General features: G+C 38.6%; 1 protein-coding gene across 1 annotated transcript in view; it reads left to right on the top strand.

Annotated features, from left to right (window-relative positions):
* LOC107154403 (zinc finger MYND domain-containing protein 19-like) overlaps nucleotides 1-15535 on the top strand; it is an 18241-nt gene extending 2706 nt beyond the window's left edge. Inside the window, exon 2 of the mRNA XM_048801782.1 lies at nucleotides 15482-15535. Coding sequence (XP_048657739.1) covers nucleotides 15482-15535 — 54 coding nt within the window. The remainder of the gene's footprint in view (nucleotides 1-15481) is intronic.
* Nucleotides 15536-18324: the final 2789 nt, after the last annotated feature.

The following is an 18324-nucleotide window of genomic DNA, read 5'->3' as shown; positions in this document are numbered from 1 at the left end:
CTAAAATTTGGGGGCCAACAGAGGTGAGGCAAAGAACCTCACCCCCCCTCTGGTACAAAGACCTCTCCACAGGTGTGGCTGTATACTGGACCGGTAGTCAGTGACGGGTAAGATCCAATTGCAATGGTACCAACCTAAGGACCATATGTACTATTGGACAACCTAAGGCAGGCACGGTCCCTAAGCCACATGCTTGTTGTTTAAACAGAGAGGGGGAGATGTTGAGAGCCACAGCCGAAGGGGCCCCAGCAAACTTCCAGCTGGCAGCAAACTTCCAGCTGCCAGCTGATGATTGGCTCACAGCGGCCCCAGCAACATCTAGCTGATTGGCTCCTCTGCGGTGATGCTCATTGGGCTGTTTCCCTGCCCTTTCAGACCACGGAGCTGCTCATTGGGGGACTTTTTTGGCTCCGCCCACGTGACCCAGCCAATTGGCCTCAAGAGCAGGAGGATTGTGGGAGGTGGAGAGAAGCTTGTGTGGGAGAGAGAGGCTTGTGGAAAGCCGGTGGTGGCAGTTGAGGCTCTGAGGGTTTTTCCTGAGAGGCTGTTTTGTTTGGCGTGTGTGGTTCTAAAAATAAAGTTAGTTTCTTTTGACAAGTGGCTCCTGATTGTGCCCAGCCAGACTGCGGCACACGGTAACTCAGGTTTCAACATTTGTAAGTGAAGAAATAAAGATATAATCAATGATGAACATTAAAGACTCTTAGTCAGCTTTTGTGTTGCTGTGACCAAACCTGAAAAGAAGAACCTAGAGAAGAGAAAGTTTATTTGGGACTCTTGGTTTCAGTGGTCTCCATTCCTAGATGGTTGACTCCATTGCTCTGGGTCCAAGGTGAGGCCTTGAGGGCAGGGCTCAGTGGAGGAAAAGTGCTCAGCTCATGATGGGGTCAGGAAACCGGAGGAGAGAGGAAGAGGGAAGGGGCTTTAGGAAAGATACACCCTTGATATCCCCAGTGACCCACCTCTTTCAGCCATGTCCTGTCTGCATACCACCTAGTCAGGCCTTTCAAACTAGAATGGACTGATTAGATTACAGTCTGCATAAGCTAATCATTTTACCTCTGAATCCTCCTGCATCAACAGGAGCTTTTGGGGGATAACTCACATACAAACCATAACAGGCACACTTCCTACTCTTATGTAAATATATGCACATTTCATCCAGCTAAGGACTAAAGTTGACTTCAGCATGGTGCTCCTTGAAATCTTAGGTTGCTCAGTTCGCATTTTAATATACCTAGTTAGAATGTGAGAAAAGTCATGATCAAAGAATGGTGATTTACTGTGTGTCAAACACTCTCTTCTGTTTTATCCCACTTGATCCTTTTAAGGACTTTGTGAAATAGGTAGGGATGCTATTATTGTCTTTGTTTACTGGAGCTCTTTACATGAAGTTAAGAGATTTGTACAAGTTTAGACAAACATGGGACATAAAAGGGAAAGAGCCCTCATTATAAAAATTCTATCTAGTACAAATAATAATAGTAGTGATAATTATAGCTCAAGGTGTTTGAAATACATTTGGTGGTGTGCTCAGGACTTCTAATATTATGTATATATATATTTTTACACATATATAATTCATATGTATCATAAAGCCATATGAGATAGTATGGTCACTATCTTTTGTTTAGTAACCATTTCTTTGTAGAGAGAGAAGCTGAGCCCTTAGGGAGGTTAAATAACCATAACCTTTGATAAGTAGTAGATACATTGATAAAACCCAGGCATCCTGCCACCAGGTCTCTATTCCTAAGAACTTGCAATTTGTTCTCTGTTTATAGGAGCTCCCAACTTCCAAGGCATGATTTCTGTCATGCAAAGAATTAGATCTCCAATTAAAAAATATATATCCTTTTTGTTGTTCATTCTCCTTCTTTTTTAGTTCCCTTTTTCCTCTTCATTTGTTTATTTATTTTTATGTGGTGGTGAGGATCGAACCCAGTGCCTCACATGATTGAGGCAAGCACCCTACTGCTGAGCCACAACCCCAGCCCTCTTTTTCCCGTTTTTACTGCAGTGTTTCCTGCTTTTCTCTGCGTCTTTTCCTTACTCATGGGATGCTGTAAATTGGTTGTTGCAGCAACAACCACAACCAAACAAACTCATATTTGCTAAAGTCTGAAATCTGTATCCACATATTCTTCTTGTTGTTGTTGAGAATGTGATACAATGCTCAATTTGTCTTGATTTCAATCTTTAGTGAGACAAACCACCTCGGAAGATATTAATTGTTCTGAATTGAAGCCATCTTAGTTGCTCAGGTAGTCTTATTGATGAAATGGAAAATATCCTGAATTGAAATTCAGAAGATGGTTTTTAGGCCCAGCTGGGCCATTTATCTGTTTGATATATAACAAATCACTTAACATCCCTGAACCCAAGTCTTTTCATCTATAAAATGAGATAACTGCTTTGCTTTGTGAACAGTCATTCTGAATTGTGCAGCATCTCTCTATTGTAAGGGAATTATTATTTGTGCTTTCTTATAGGACACAAAACAGAACATTTTCATTAATACTCTCAAAGAGGATCCTAAAGAAACAGACTTTTCTATCTAAATAGCCAGTTGTTGCCACTGGAATACACTATTTCCAAATAGCAAGGAACCCAGGAAGGGTCAAAGCCGTGGGGTAGGCTTTAGGTTAGGATTGATACAGACCTGATAAGAGTGAGTGTCTCATCTGCAGATCCTTGTTCTCCTTTCTCTACGCTCTGCGGGGACAGGAAATTGATTTTTTTTTCTTATGTTTCAAACTCAAATTTATTGCCAGTGTTTCCAGGAACACTTTGTCCAGGTCATGTCCGGGCTCCCTGGAGACAGGCCACGTGAGCCTGTCGTGTCTCTTACAGGCTTGTAAGGCAAAGTGGCCTCACTGACCATGCATTTGCTGTTCTTTCCCCAGACCTAGCTTACAGGGATGGAAGAGATGTCCAGAGTAGAGGGGATTTAGAAATCCTGCCTGGGACGTCCATTGTTTCCCTGTGTTTTCACAGGACAAAGCATCAGAGTTTGAAATCTGACTTTTATTTTTGTCAGGAACCATGAGAAAGTCAGAGATCCTTTTGACTTCAAGGTGCCCTGGAGATCATCAGGTCCTAGAGCCTTTATATTATGGCCATTCACCATGCTATTATGTTAACAAATCATTTAACAGAAATCTATCTCATACCTACTAGTACCAAGCTTTATACTGAGCACTGACAATACAGCAATGAACAAAAGACAATGTCCCTCTTCTCATGGCACTTTTACTAGTCTAGGAAATAAGGAATTATCAAAGAAACACTGCGTAGACAGGGATAATCCCTCTGAGGGTAAACAAAGCAGGATGTGAGGGTGATAGAGTGATAGGATTATGGGTTTTAGAAGGTGAGCATTAGGGAGACCTCATAAGAGGTAACAGTTAAGCCTACGTTTGAATAATATGAGCAGTGAGTCTTATGGATATCTGGAGTGACTATGTTGGAGCAAGCAAGTACTACAAAGGCCCCAAGGTAAAAAAAAAAATATGAGATGTGCTCAAGGAATGGTAGGAAGACCATTCTGGTTGGCTGGGGTGAGTGAAGGGAGGATTGGAAGCAAATGAGATAGATGTGATCTTCGGAACAAGTTAACATACCCATATAACACATTTTAGACTAGGCTGAGCACTTTAGATTTTATATTAAATATGATGGGAGACCACCGGAGGGTTTTCAGCCCAGATGTGATATACATTGTGTTTACAAAGACCTCTCTGGAATCCAAATTGATGCCACTGTGGGGAGGGAGGCAGATAGACCACTTAGGAGGTTACCACAAAAGACCAGGTTAGGCATGATGGACTTGGTGGGTAAGAAGTGCTGAATTCAAAATGTATTGTTAGTTAAAATGACCAGGGAGCATTTGTGTGTAAACAGGCATGGGGTGCTACTGAGATTAATTTACTCTCACCTGCTTACTTATGTCTGGCGGCCGTGACCCTGGGTCCTGACTCAAGAGCTAAACCTGAGGTTACACACACACACACTCAACCTCATGCTGCCTTCTTCTTGGGCTATGAGATCCTTTCACTCTTGAGAAGTGTAGCTTCCAGACGTAGCCCCCAGCTGTGTGCCACTCTGACACCATGCCTTTCTTACACATTGCTGCCTCCTCCACGTGGGCCACTGGGCCTACTAAGATACATCTCACCCATTTATGGAGGTCTTAACCAGCAACAAAAGATACTATAGTACAAGATACAGTGAAAGAAATGCTATACTAGAGGTAAAGAATGCTCTCACAGAACCAAGAATTGAGGGAAGGATTCTAACTTGAGTCAGAAGACTAAATATCATGGTTTCCTAGGGGTAGTGATAGGGGATCAGAGCTTTAAAAGAGACTCTCCAATCTCAAGTCCATGTCTGTTCATGCTCAGCTTCTTAATTTCTTGCTCTTGCCCTTTCTCTTCCTGTGGATATCAGCTGGCTTTATTTATTGTTCTGTAGATGAGTAATCCTTCTTTTTCAGTTGAGAGGTGGGGGTGGAAGAAATGGGAATTCATTTCAGTGACTCAGACTGCATGCCAAATTAGGACAGAGCACTATGGGCTGTTCTTTTATCCTGTGGCCATAATCATCAGATCTCAGAGTGAACCTTTATTGCTACTGACCCATCAAATCCAGCACAGTGAGACAGCTTGTCAAGGACTCTACAACGAGATCCTTGCAGAATCTCTTCACCTAGGAAGTTTAGGTCTTGGGCCCTTCAGCGGGCTTTGTTAACCTTGCCAAATGAGCTGCAATATAGATTTTTATCCTGCTATGAAGATTGTTTCTGGTTGTTGATCCTTGTGGACTGAGGCAAGTTCTGTGAATGCTTGCTTATATCCTGCCATGCTCTCTTGGCCCATTGTTTCTTTGGGCTTGAGGAAGCATTCCTTTGTAACTTTCAATACAAAAGCCCTGAGGTCCTAAGTGCTGTCAAGGCTCAAATAGATTCTCATGCATCATTCCTGTAGATGTGTTGACAATATCCATGCATGATGCACAGCATGGATGAGCTTCTGCATTATCAAGTGTCATTAACCAATGTGCTAAGGGAAACTTATTTTTGGAAAAGGAGAAATTTGCGTGGACCTTCTGTGAAGCACTTGTCAACTAATTGTGTTAAGTTTTGTATGTGTCTCCCTGGCTGAACTCTAAGCTCCTTTGGGTCAAAGAATATATTTTACTCTTTTTTCTTCTTAGACTTAGAATAGTGGTTATCATTCTGGAGTCAGGCCATGCTTCAATTTGAATCTTAGTCAAGTTGCTTAAGAACTCTTGTCTAGTTCCTTTGATGTGAAATGGAAAACATGCTTATGACACAAGGTGGTTGGGAATCGTGAGCAACCCAATATGTTTATGAAAGCACTTAGTTCTTGCCTGAGTTCACAGTGAGTACTCAGTATATAGGACCTGTTATTATAGTATAGCAAGTGCTCAATAACTTCATGTTGAATCAACTGAAGTTCTTGGAGACTGGAGATCTATTACAGCAAGTGGAAGTCTGTGTCTGGCACGGGAAGGGGTGAACAAGGCAAGTATTAGCTTTCTTATCCTGTGCCAGTTCATTTCATAATAGACAAGATAGGCAACTGTGGTTATATAAAGGTTAGATTTGTTTCGGAAGAAGCATTTGCCAAAAGTTGAGGAACTCCCCATCCTAGTATTATAATGAATCTCACAGCCTGGACTGGTCTAACCTCTGGGCTCCTTTCCTAGGAGGGTCTCATCAGCCCAAGTCATAAAATGGAATAGAATAAATTGACATCCTATCCCTATCCATTCCCATCTCATTTGTATGAAAATTTTCTTTTGGTTGCTGGGTCACATCTATCTCATGACATGATATTAAATATCATGACCATGATGGCCAGAACACATCTCCATGGGAGTGAAAGTTAGGGTCTTTTTTTTTAGGGGAAGTGACTGCAGGGGGGTATAGGTGGAAAATTCTGGATCATAATGAGTCTTTTTGTATCAGTTTTACTTGGTGATGTAGCAAGTTTCAGTGATGGCACAACTTAATCAGAGATAAAGATACTCCCAAATGTGAGCATCTACTATGTTCCTGATCCTGTTTTCTTGTTTGTCCACATGAAAGAACAGAGACTCAAGTAAATTCATGAAGATGGGGTGGGAAGGATTTGAACTCAGCCCTTTTAGCTCCAGCTATATACTATCCACCTCCCATTTATGGGAAGGTAAACTTTCATAAGTACATGAAAATAATTTTAGCTAATAACTAGACTGAAAAACCTCTTTACGTCCTTTGACTATTCTGTGGTCACTAATTAGTATCTATTGTTAATTGAGGAAATAAAATATTAATGATTTCAGAACAGCAATTTTCTGGCACTCTTCTGATAAACTTTTGTACCAGGGAATACTAAAACATTTTCTAATTGATATGAGCAAATGTAGAAATAGCTTTCAATGCTTTTTACCCACTTCATATATATATGAAGGACAATAAACATATATTGTCCTTGAAAGCCTTCCCTGTGGAAGGTCAAATTTTTATTTCAATTTATATTCTCACTGGTCCCTTACTTTGAGAATTATTTTTAGACATGGTTAACAAGCTGTTAAAGAAAATATGTCCTATTTTAAAAATAATTACTTCTGTTATTGAGATTTCAAATACACATGTAACATTCACTAAATTAAAGATCTGTTGCTCAGCTCATTTGTATTCAACGTCATATGTTTTAGAGATGATGTTGAAAATTGAGATCCTTTTATTAAGATTTTTCCTTTTACTACATATGGCATGCCTAATTAAAAATTGGAAATAGCTTAATCCATTAAAACTCACCCACCTTCTTCCATTTTGAATGACCTTGTCAAGGGAGTTTCATCTTCAGATATGTCTAAATAGTTTAATTGGACACAGTGTAGAAATCTACAATCTGTACTACTGGTTAGGAGCTACTCTCTAAATCCTACTTTGGAATTTTTGTAAAATCTTTAATATTACTAAGATTAATTTCAGGTTTGCTGATAGGGCTGCACACAGTTTTCCCTCACATTTTCAGTTTTTGAATAATTGAGAGAAATGGGAAGATGTTTTCCCCTTCTTTTCTCATGGAGATATGATAAGATGACCATCCAGGGTGTTATCCAGTAAGGGGGACTGTGGTGTGGAAGAATGTATGTATGATTATTTAAAAAAGCATTTATTTGATTGGCATACACCGCTTGAAGCTGGGTAGTCCCACAATGGCTGTCTGCAGGGTGGAGAGCTGGAGGAACCAGTGTCTGTGTAGTCCAAGATGCTGAAGCCTCAGAACAAGAGGCATCAATGATTCTACCCCAATCCAGGACTGAAGGATTCTGTAAAATCCCTGGAGAGCCACTGGCAGAGTCCACTTTGGAAGAGTGAAGGAGCTGGATTCTAAAGTCCTAAGGTAATTGAGGCAGCAATCAAGAACCTGTTTAAGAAGAATTGAGCTCACATCTGCTGCTGCTTCCTTGTTCTTCCAACTTTTATTCCATTTAAGCCTCTAATCTCTTGGATGGTGCTGCCCACACTTTAAAGTGGGTCTCTGCTTCAGTGTGCTGTCCCAAATGCCAATCATTCATAGAAACACCCTCATTGACACAACCAAAGCCTCTTGATCTTAGGCATCTCTTAATCAAATCAAATTGCCAATTCAGATTAGCCTTTACACCAACTCAGACTCATTTCCTCCACAGAATAGTTCTTTTTTATTTATCTTTAATTTGGTTTTGAGGTCCCTCTGGAAAGTGGCAATAAACCCCAGTGCTGCCTTGATGAGGATCCAGGGAATTTTGGCACGGATGTTTACAACATGCCTTCCATGGAAGGCTTTATTCTGATAAAGATCAGAATAAAGGCCAATGCATGACCATGTGTCTCACAGGATATGTGGTTGTGTTGACAGATATGTTGGCAAGCCTGCTGTTGTCCCATGTGTGTCTAGTTTATTCCTGCCAAGATAACCTCTTTCTGGAAAAGCCTTGATTGGGAGGATGTCAGGTCTGGGTATATTGGTCAGATGAAGCAGGGAGGCACTACAGAAAAAGCACATGAAATATCAGAAGTAGATCATTGCTCCCAGATCCATGAGAAGAGAATGGGGCTGATGAGACAGAAAGTCTAGACATAGCAGTGTTCTCAGCCACTGGGTAGGAATTGTGGGAGAGGTAGGTGGGAAGCCAGGGCCTGAGGTCTTATGTGAAGTCCAGAACATTATCCAACCAGGCTTTTCAAGGAAGTTTTAATCAGTAGGTAGAGCAAGAAGGCATGAATTCCATAGGACCAGACTGAAACTGAAAGTGGCCACTGTTGCATATTTGTATCATCAATGAGGGATGTAGGGTCAGTGGCATGAGTCAAGTAGTGTTCCAAGGAAGGTGGTTTCCCAGAACCTGGTTGTATAAGGCCAAATTGGGGAACTTGGAGGAGACAGAACTTGACTCTGTGTCAAAGATAACTAAGCTTTGCTTTTGACATGAGAAAGTTAAATCTAAATTCAAAATGGAGACCGAGACAACATAAAATCAAAGATTTACTACAGTTCTTCATTTGGAATCTGACATATGAATCAATCACAGGTGAATAACAATATTAAACAAAAGGAGATGAACAGTACACATTGTTAAATACTTTACCCAAGAAGCATAGGAAGGGTTCAGTTCAAAAGCTCTCCATATTTTCAAAGAAATTATGGGCAATTTGATATTTCTAAATAAGAAAAGCTCAGGGAAAAGATTATATGATAATAGAAGAATCTGTAATGCAAGTTGGAAAAGCTCAGAAAAGAAACAGAAGTGAAACAAAACATTATACAATGAAATCAACAAAATGTTGAAGAAACAGTGAAACTCTGGCAAAGAAAGGGTGGTGGTTTGGGAAAATCATGTTAATCAACTGAAAAGGAATAAATACATAATAACAGACATAGAGATAAAGAAGGCCCAATATGTGCATAATTGGTATTTTTAGAATTGAGAATAGATGGATGGAATTGATTCAAATAGTCAGTGCCAAGGTAGATATATTTCAAGAATGTAGAGATTGACTATTAGAAAAAAAAATTTAATTTTGTTATCAATAAATATAGGAAAAAATAAATGTCTTGATAGATATTAAAATGGCATTTGATTAAATTTGAAACACATCTATTTTTTTAAAAAAAGTTTGTTGGAGGTCAGCAAGATGGTGGAATAGGAGGTCACCTGCTTGCATTCCCCCATAACAAGAATTCTGTATCCCTCCACAAAATTCCATGGTGAAGGACCTTGGGATTCAAACAGGAGGTTATGCAACTCTGATGGAATTCAAGATGAAAGAGGATCATTTTTATAGTGCAGACCTCTAGCCAAGTGGAGCACCCACTGACCAAACAACTCAATAGCAAGAAAACAAATAACCCGAACAAAAAATGAGTAAAGGGCCCAAATAGACACTTCTTGAAAGAAGATGTGCAAATGACCACTGGATATATGAAAAGAAAAAATATGGTCATTATCACTGACTACCAGGAAATGCAAAATAAAACCATAATGAGGTCACCTCATAATCTTTAGAATGCCTATTACCCAAAAGACAAAACATAACCAGTGTTCCTTGAGCTCTGTTGAGGGGAATGTAAATTAGTATAGTCATTGTGGAAGAGAGCACAGAGGTTCCTCACAAAACTAAAAAAATATAATTACCCTGTGATTCAGCAATCCTACCTCTGAGTGCTTACCTGAAAGATTGGAAATCAGTATGTTGAATAGATAACTTCATGCCCATGTTCATTGCAGCACTATTCACAATGGCTAAGATGGAAGCAGCTGAGGTGCTTATCATCAGATGAATGGATAAAGAAAACATGACATGTATACACAGTGGAACAAGAATCCCCGTAAACAAGCAAACAAAAAATGTGGGAGGAGTCTTAGCATTTGCAACAATATGAATGAACCCAGAGAACATTTTGCTAGGTAGAAGAAACCAGGTATAGAAAGACAAATACTGCAGGGTCTTACTTATTTCATGTGGAATATGAAAAGGTTGAACTCACAGAAGTAGAGAGTAGCATAATGCTTACCAGAGACTGAAGAATGAGGTGGATGGAGGAAGTGGATATTCATCAAAGGGTGCAGAATTATAGGTGCAAAAAGACTTAGTGATGTATTTCACAGAATGGTAACTACAATAAGTAATAATTCATTGCATATTTTAGAATTGCTAAAAGAGTAGATTTTAAATATTTTCATCATAAAAAATAAGCATGTAAGGTGATTGATCTATTAATTATCTGAATTTAATTATTATACATTGAAAATAGATATTAAAACATCACATTGTACTCTGTAGATACATATGACTTGGAAATTAAAAATGAAATTTAAGGGTCTGGGATTGTGGCTCAGCAGTAGAGCCCTCACCTAGCATGTGCAAGGCACTGGGTTCAATCCTCAGAACCAAGTAAAAAATAAATAAATAAAATGAAGGTATTGTGTCCAGCTACAAATATATATATATATATATGAAATTTAAGATTAGAATTGGAAAATTTACATAATACAAAGAATCCCAAACTAACAGGCATGCTGAATTTAAGGTTGGAAGGCTAGATCACTTTTTTTTTTTGCTAGATCACTTTTCATGAAAACAAAGATAAGAAGTTCTTTATGTCATCAATTATCATATAGCTTCACTGAAATGCTAGCAAATTAAATTGTATAAGAAAATGAATACTTCTAAACTTTTGAAAAATGGATGCAAAACGAGTAGTGATATTTTAAAAATAATACCAAATTAATATAAAGGGGTAATCTTGCTAAGAGATAAGTAAAAGCTAGAAGAAGAAAAATATTATCAGTGATTCTATGAAAAATTATTTAACTTTGATAGTAACCAAAGGCATACAAATCAAGACAACAAGCAATTATTTATCTTCTTATTTGAGTAAAAAGCTAAAAATAGTAATAATTTAGAATTGGTAAAGACTAAAAAAATGGATATTTTTTACTTTTGGTAAAACTATCCATTTGTGCCACCTTTCCAAATGACTTAGAAATAGATAAATGGCCTTTAAGATGCTATTACAGTATTACTTAGCAGTTCATCTCTAGACACTTCTCCTAAGGAAATAATGGACTGTAGGTGTTCAATATGAGTAAAGATATTCCTTAAAATGTTTTTCACTTCAGTTCTTTAATGTCAGAAATTTAGAAATACATAAGATATTTATGATCTCGTATGAAATAAGAACTGTTCAGAGATTTTATATACTATGATCCTTGTAAAAAAGTTTGGAAATATGTATATCAAGGATGTTTCTATCTAGGTAGCAGGATGATCAATTTTATTATTTTTTAAATTTGTGTTTTCCAATCTCTTATGTGTTTACATATATATAATGAGTTATGTTCATAAGAAACTTAAATGTACCACACAGGGAAAGAAGTTTCATATTTATTATGTAATTTGATCTTAAGTGCCAACCAGAATGCTTAAAAAGAAGCTCTGGAATTAAAATAAAATGTTGATGGTAAATCCCTCTGGGAAGATGAAGAAGATATTTATTCCTCCTTGATATGCATTTTTCTTTTTTTCCCATGATTTCTAAAATAATTATTTTCTTCTTGTAATTAAAAAAAACAGAAGTCCAAATGTAGAGGAAGAAACAAGAAGAAAGGATGTAATCTTTGACCTATTAATTAAATTAGAATTTACTCCTTCTTTGCACTAGCGTGTTAATCTGTAGCCTCGTGTGTGACCCCTGCAGGTGGCTCATCTGGATTACATCATTTTCCTATCCATAGGGTAGATTCCTTTCAAGAGGCTTGTTTTGAGGAAATATGTAAATAAAGAATTTAAATCAAGAAATGGAAGTAGAAGCCCTAGCTCATAGTATCATGCTTACAACTATTCCAATTTTCAGCTTTTTTTCTTGCAGCAAAGGCTGGACTGCCTCTCTGTGGTTTTCCCCATCATATCGTGAGGCTGAAGTGATTAAATGAAAATAAGGAGATGAACTTCTTGTACTGAAGTAAGGCTTGAAGGAGCTCTGTGTTCTTGCTCCTCTATTGTCTTCGGGAGTTTTAATATTATCCATTTATCTCCCACTGTTTGTTCAAGATGATGTATGTTTATTATTTAAAAATGCAAGCAGTAGAGAAAAATACAATAAGAGAAGCAAAAAAATTACATTAAATTCCAACACAGAATTATCTATCTATTGTTAACAATTGGTGAACATTACTCAAGATCTCTCTCTATATGTGTTCAGAGAGCAAGAGAGATGACTAGATCAAAAACAGGAAGTAACTCAAGAAAAACAGCATTAGTTTATATTCACTAATTTTTTAAAAGTCCAATTTCATTGCTTGATGTGGTGACACATACCTGTAAACCCAGTGACTGGGAAGCTGAGGCAGGAGAATCATAAGTGCTAGGCCAGCATGGGCAATTTAGTGAGACCTTCAGGAACTTAGTAAAATCCTGTGTTAAAAAAAAATTTAAAAAGACTGGGGAAGGTAGCTCCATAGAAAGTGCCCCTGGATTCAATCCCCAGTACCCCCCCCCAAAAAAAAAAGAGTATTGATTTTACTTTAACTAAACCAAAGGAGAAATAGTGAAATGAAAATAATTTCTAAATTTCAAATTAACTTCCTCAGCAAAAGACATCGTAGGTCCTTAAAAGTTAAGAAAAAATGGATGAAGAAAAAAACTATTTTTTTTTGTACCAGGGATTAAACCCAGGGGTGTATAACCATTGAACCACATCCCCAGAACTTTTTATTTTTGACAGGTTTTTGGTAAGTTGCTTAGAACCTTGCTAATTTGCTGAGGCTGGCCCTGAACTTGGGATCCTTCTGCCTCAGTCTCCCAAGCCATTGGGATTACAGATGTGCACCATGACCCTGGCAAGAAAAAAAACTGTGAAGGAATAAATTCATATGTATTTATATATTTTATGTAAAATGTAAATAAACTTTCTTCCAGATTACACCTTTAGACTTTGTAATCGGATTGAGGAAAGAGGCTGCACTATCAAACACTGGGAAAGGACAGATTGATTTTGACAAAGGAAAGGGTGCCAGACAGAACAGATGTGCCCATTAGCACATACCACCACTGCTGGATTCCAATATTCCTGCATCTGAAATTCTTGGTGATACTTGTCAGCAAATAATGCCTGCATTATATGTGACAATTGTCAAGGCTGGCCTTACAATATCAGAGGTGACTTACACTTATCTCAGGAAAAAGAAAAGAAACCCACCCATTCCTCTAATACACCTTTATGGTCTCAAGGTCTGCTAGCTATTCAGACCAATACGGTCCTCCCCAGCATAGTCATCTATCACATTGAGTGAAACCTAGATCCTCAGATAGTTCATATCCAGAATTCCAGTCTGAGAGCTGGTCGACTGGAGGGGAATGATGAGACCTACCTAGCCTTGGGTCTTTGCAAAGAGGAGAAGAATTGCCTAGAGAGTAGCTTCTATTGATGGAGCTATAGGAATATCCAATTCTCCTAAAGGCAACTTCACAGAACTAAAGCTTATAATGTATATTAAGGTCCTTTCTAGCTCCTCTTACCAAAGCTGACATAATTCCTAGTGCTAGAAATGCTGGTGTCCAGTGGTTCCTAGTTATACCTTTCACTGACATTGCCCGCAGTTCAGGGAACCATTTTACCTGAGGTTAATCAACCTCATGCCTCAATTTGGGATATCTCTGGGGGGTGAATGCAGATAGATCCACAGCTGCCTAAAGGACCAAATGAGTTTCGGCTGTAATATTATTGCTGGTCAGCTTCACCTTTGGTCCAGTCTTGCTTTACTCCCTTTATTATAGCTGTTATCTTCTGAAAGCATTCCCCATAATATTTATGCATAAAATGTAAGACAACCTTCTTACTAATGAGAGGCAAAGGGCAGACAATGAGAATATTATACATAGTAACTTTTCATAAAGTTATGTTAATTTAAATGACACCTTTAATTTTTTTCATTTTGTTGTGTGTTTAAATGTTCCTTTTTAAAAAAACAAATTCATGGTGATTATAGGTGGTAATTATAATTTATGACCTCAGCTCTGGAATTTCTTTCCAGGCAGTAAGGCCAACAGCAGTCAGGGTATGTAACATGAATCATAATCACACACTTACTTACCTTGGTTGTGACCATGCCTGAGGAAGTAATGACAGGCAACTAGGAGTTCAAGATGATCTCAGCACTGAGGCTCAAGGCTGCTTTATGGTGACCAGCTAATCCTCTTCTCCTAGGACTTCATTCTCCTTCCTTTATCCAGATACCTGTCTTTCTAAAGCTCTGTATAACATTAGGGCGGGGAAAATGTGTCATGTAAGGGGGGCAAGCTAGAAGGATACTGTAGACCTCCACATGGCCAAATTCCAGTGGATGTGGATGCTCAGGTGGCTTTTCTAACTGAATGCTGAGCTACCCTTCAGCCTTAACTTTTCTAGGTCCTCACAAATCATGGGGACTCTGTCATGTTCTTCTAAAACATACTTAGTAAGTCCTAGTTTGATTAACACAGCATACAATATATTTTTCAGTGTACAAAAATAACAAAACTAAGTATAAGTTTCTTGATGAGAATATTTTATGCCTATATTACTTAATACTTTTCTTTCCAAACCAACAGGGTCGCAAATTTGTTCCTATCCATGAAGCCACTATCTTTATTTTTCTATCAATTTCCTCCAAGCTAACCCCATCTCACCTCATCTTTCCCAGCCAATGTCAATTCCACGTAGGGCAGTCTATATTTCTTACTGTCTTTTCAATCTATTGTTAAACCCTACCTCTTTCAGAATTTTCTTTGAGTCACCAGAGCCTTTTCTTCTTTCAACAAAGCCTATCCCTTTTCACTTTCAGAACTATTGCTTCTGTTAATAGCTTTAGAAACCTATTTTGGAAGTTAAAAATAAAACCTCCACAGTTACTCTTTCTCTTGCTTTTTTTCCTATAGGAATATCCAATTCTCCTAAAGGCAACTTGGATGTTACCCCCTAGAATATGAATCACATACCAGGAAGAATGATTATTTTAAAATATTGGGACACATACATAAGCCAAGTGTTCATAAGGCTATGTTGTGATTCCTGTTTTGATTGTGGTTTTTGATGGGAGAGACTGCCTCACGGTGTTCAGTTACTACCTGGGATGTGTCTGCCACTCTCCTTCCCTCTTGTAGCTAATCTAGCAAAACCTTTCCCTAGACACTTTCCTGCTGAACCCAGATGTGCCTTCTCAAAATCCCATTCTGCTCAGTCTTTACTGACTGATCAGTGTTGACATGGTAGACTAAACCTATTACCCGTCGCCTTGCTCTTTTGAGTGTAGTCTTTAATAAAGGCTTGGGGAGGAATGTATGCATACAAATTCAAGGATTCTCTTACAATATTTCTCTCTAGTATTTCCAGAACCCATAGGTTTTAAAGAATATTTTTTAAATCTCTGTCTTTTTAAACAGCTTACAGGGAGCTTCAAGAAAGGCTTTAGCAAAGATGCAGATGAAGCTTTGTAAGAAGCCATAGGAAGCCATGTTCTAACCAAGCTGTTTTCTATTTTTAATTAAACCCTAATTAGAAGTCATAATTTAGTTGAGCTGCATTAATACTCTCAGAGCTATGAAAAGCTTACTGTGGTTGTTTAAAACCCACAGGTATTAAGATAATAACAAAGCTGTTTCATCTATATGTGAAGAGGCAGATAGAGAAAAATTTCCTGTATCTGGTGGTAATTTTAAGACAGGTTTCATAAAATGAGCTTTCTATAGGCTAACAAGTTTGCCCCCCTCTTGCTGTAGTTTTACAACTTCCACCAAAACTCAGGTTGAAATTTAATCCCCACTGTGAGGTATAAAGAGGTAAGATGTTGGGAGGTGATAACAATCATCCCACTCTTATTGAGGGAGTGACTTTGTTATAAAAGAGAACTTGCTATATCATCTCAGGATTCTGCAGAGTCTCCATCAGCAAGACATCTCTCACCCAGCATGTTATTTGACCTTGAACTTCACAGTCTGTTCATTAACATTTTTAAATATGACCCTGATTGTCTCATACCCTTGCCTCCACCTATGGCTTAAAATTTCTGCTGGCTAAAAATTATGGTCCAGCGTTATTAGCGAACACATGACCCTGCCAATCTTCCCAAACCATTTCTCTAGGATGTATTGTCACTCAGCATCTCCCTCCACCACGAATACTTTTGGATCGCAACCACATGCTATGTCATGAACCCAGAGATGGAGTCTCTTCCAGGTTGCTACATGTGCTCTTTTCTGGTGGCACTGTCCTTCTTTTCTTTTTCTGCATCACAATCTCTTTCTGTCATCTTTAAGATGGCATAGGGACAAAGTATGGGTTCTGCATCTCAGTGGTGTTGGATATGAATGTCAGGCACATTTCCTAGCTATGTGCCTTTGTACAAGTTACATAATTCTATCTACTCCACTAACACATTCATTTTTATATTCAGCTCAGACGAAAAAGAAAATAGAAGCAATTATATGTTTGAGGTCTTGATCAAAGGGAAGAAAATTGAGTGAAATTGGAGTTTATTACTTACACTAATGATGTGAAATGGTGTTCAGTATTTCGAGTCCTTATAAACTTTTCCATACTGCAAAGTGGCAGTCATATAACTATTCGAATGATGTGAGAAATGCAATTTCACTCTAACAGGTCAGTAGTAATTGACTTCTCTTGTAGACAGGCATAGCAAATGTCAATACCATCGAGCCAAACACTGCTAGGAAGTCACCCATGGTTGAAAAATTGGGGTAATTTACTCATCCCAGTGAGGGAGAACACACATTAAAAGGAAAGAGAGACTTCTCAGTAAGTGGGTGTAAGAACAACTGTAGCATGAGATTTGGGTTTTGGTTGGATAAATGTGAAGGAGATATGGAAGGGCTTATGCAGCCAGGAAAGGGGGCAAGTGAGGAGGTTGGAGGCAGGGCCAGAACAAAGGAGCATGGAGAGGGTTTTCTGATGAGGTCAACTTCCTGCTTGACGTAAGTGTTGGTGGACACAAAAAAGGGACTCAATCAGATAGACACCTCTATACTTGTGCTCCTAAGCAGGGGTTCTAATAGGAAAACTAAAAGAGATGTGTGGACAGATGCACACCAATCAATAATAGTGAGGAGAGCATGGACAGGGGAGGAGATAAGGAAAGGTGGAGACTCTAGAAGCCATAAAAAGAACAAGCCAAAACTCTCCCACTGGATTCTCAGCTCTGGGATGCCTTCTTTTTAGAGAAGCCTATCTTTATTCCTTTTGCAATAAAACTGCTGCTTGCTTGTTATCTCTGTGTCCTGTTCTTCGATTTTTTGCTGAATGGAGATAATGAACCCAGCACTCCTTGATGGTGACAGTGGTCCAAGGGTCTAAGAAAGTGAAGGTTTGCTTTATATTGATCAAGCATCAGAGGAGTTTTATGAGTGGGCATCTCAATCTTATATATAGGCAAGTAGACTCCAGCAGGAATAGGGCAATAATTGTTAAAGCAGCAGCAACCACTCAGATTATCTAGGAGAGGGGCGCATTTGGTATTTGGTGGGTTGCACAGTAATTTTGTTTTATCTGGGCTTAGACATACTTATGAAGAGGTCTTGTTTTCTCCCAGTTTACTGTGTATTCTGAGTGTGCATGTCCAATACTGGTGTTCTGTGAGATTATGTCCAATAGGAGAATGACATTGTCAGCTGTGAGTTACAGGCCAGCTTCAAACATCATTGAGGCCTAGTCACAAGTGTCAACTGTTTCCAGATGTCTAGGCCTGTTTTTGTTTTTTCTTTTACCTTTCACTGAAACAAAAAAAAAAAAAATGAGAGATCATCTGAAAAGTATTTCTGTAGTTGTTGACCTTTTCAAATCCTCTGTGTAGGGATCACATAGAGCCATGGTAACCTTTCTAGAATCTTCTGGGTGAGACTTTTACTTGGAGACGATTGGAGCCAGGTAAGGTCTGAATTTTGCACCCAGAATGGACTTTGCTGCAACCTTGGAGGGTCCCCAGCAAGAATCCTGGTAGCCACCACTTCCTCCTCTGTGTCCACTGACTTCTGGTGTCCCACCGCCCTGAGTACTTCTTTGTGGCCTAAGTCTGGATTTCTGTGGATAACCCAAAGTCTCCAGGCAGCTGTGCTAGTGCACTGGAGCGTCATCTTTAGTGTTAACCATTTTCCCTCTGTGTCGGGCTTATGTCTTTCAAGCTATCAAACTTACTATGTAATTTTAAGGCACACACAAAAAGCTAAAAAACAAACATTAACACATCTACTACTCAACTTAAAAATAAGACAAC

Source organism: Marmota marmota, unplaced genomic scaffold (genome assembly GCF_001458135.2).
Source record: "Marmota marmota marmota unplaced genomic scaffold, marMar, whole genome shotgun sequence".
Lineage (NCBI taxonomy): Eukaryota > Metazoa > Chordata > Mammalia > Rodentia > Sciuridae > Marmota > Marmota marmota.
Note: the sequence above shows the minus strand (reverse complement) of the source record. Positions and strands in the feature narration are given on the sequence as shown.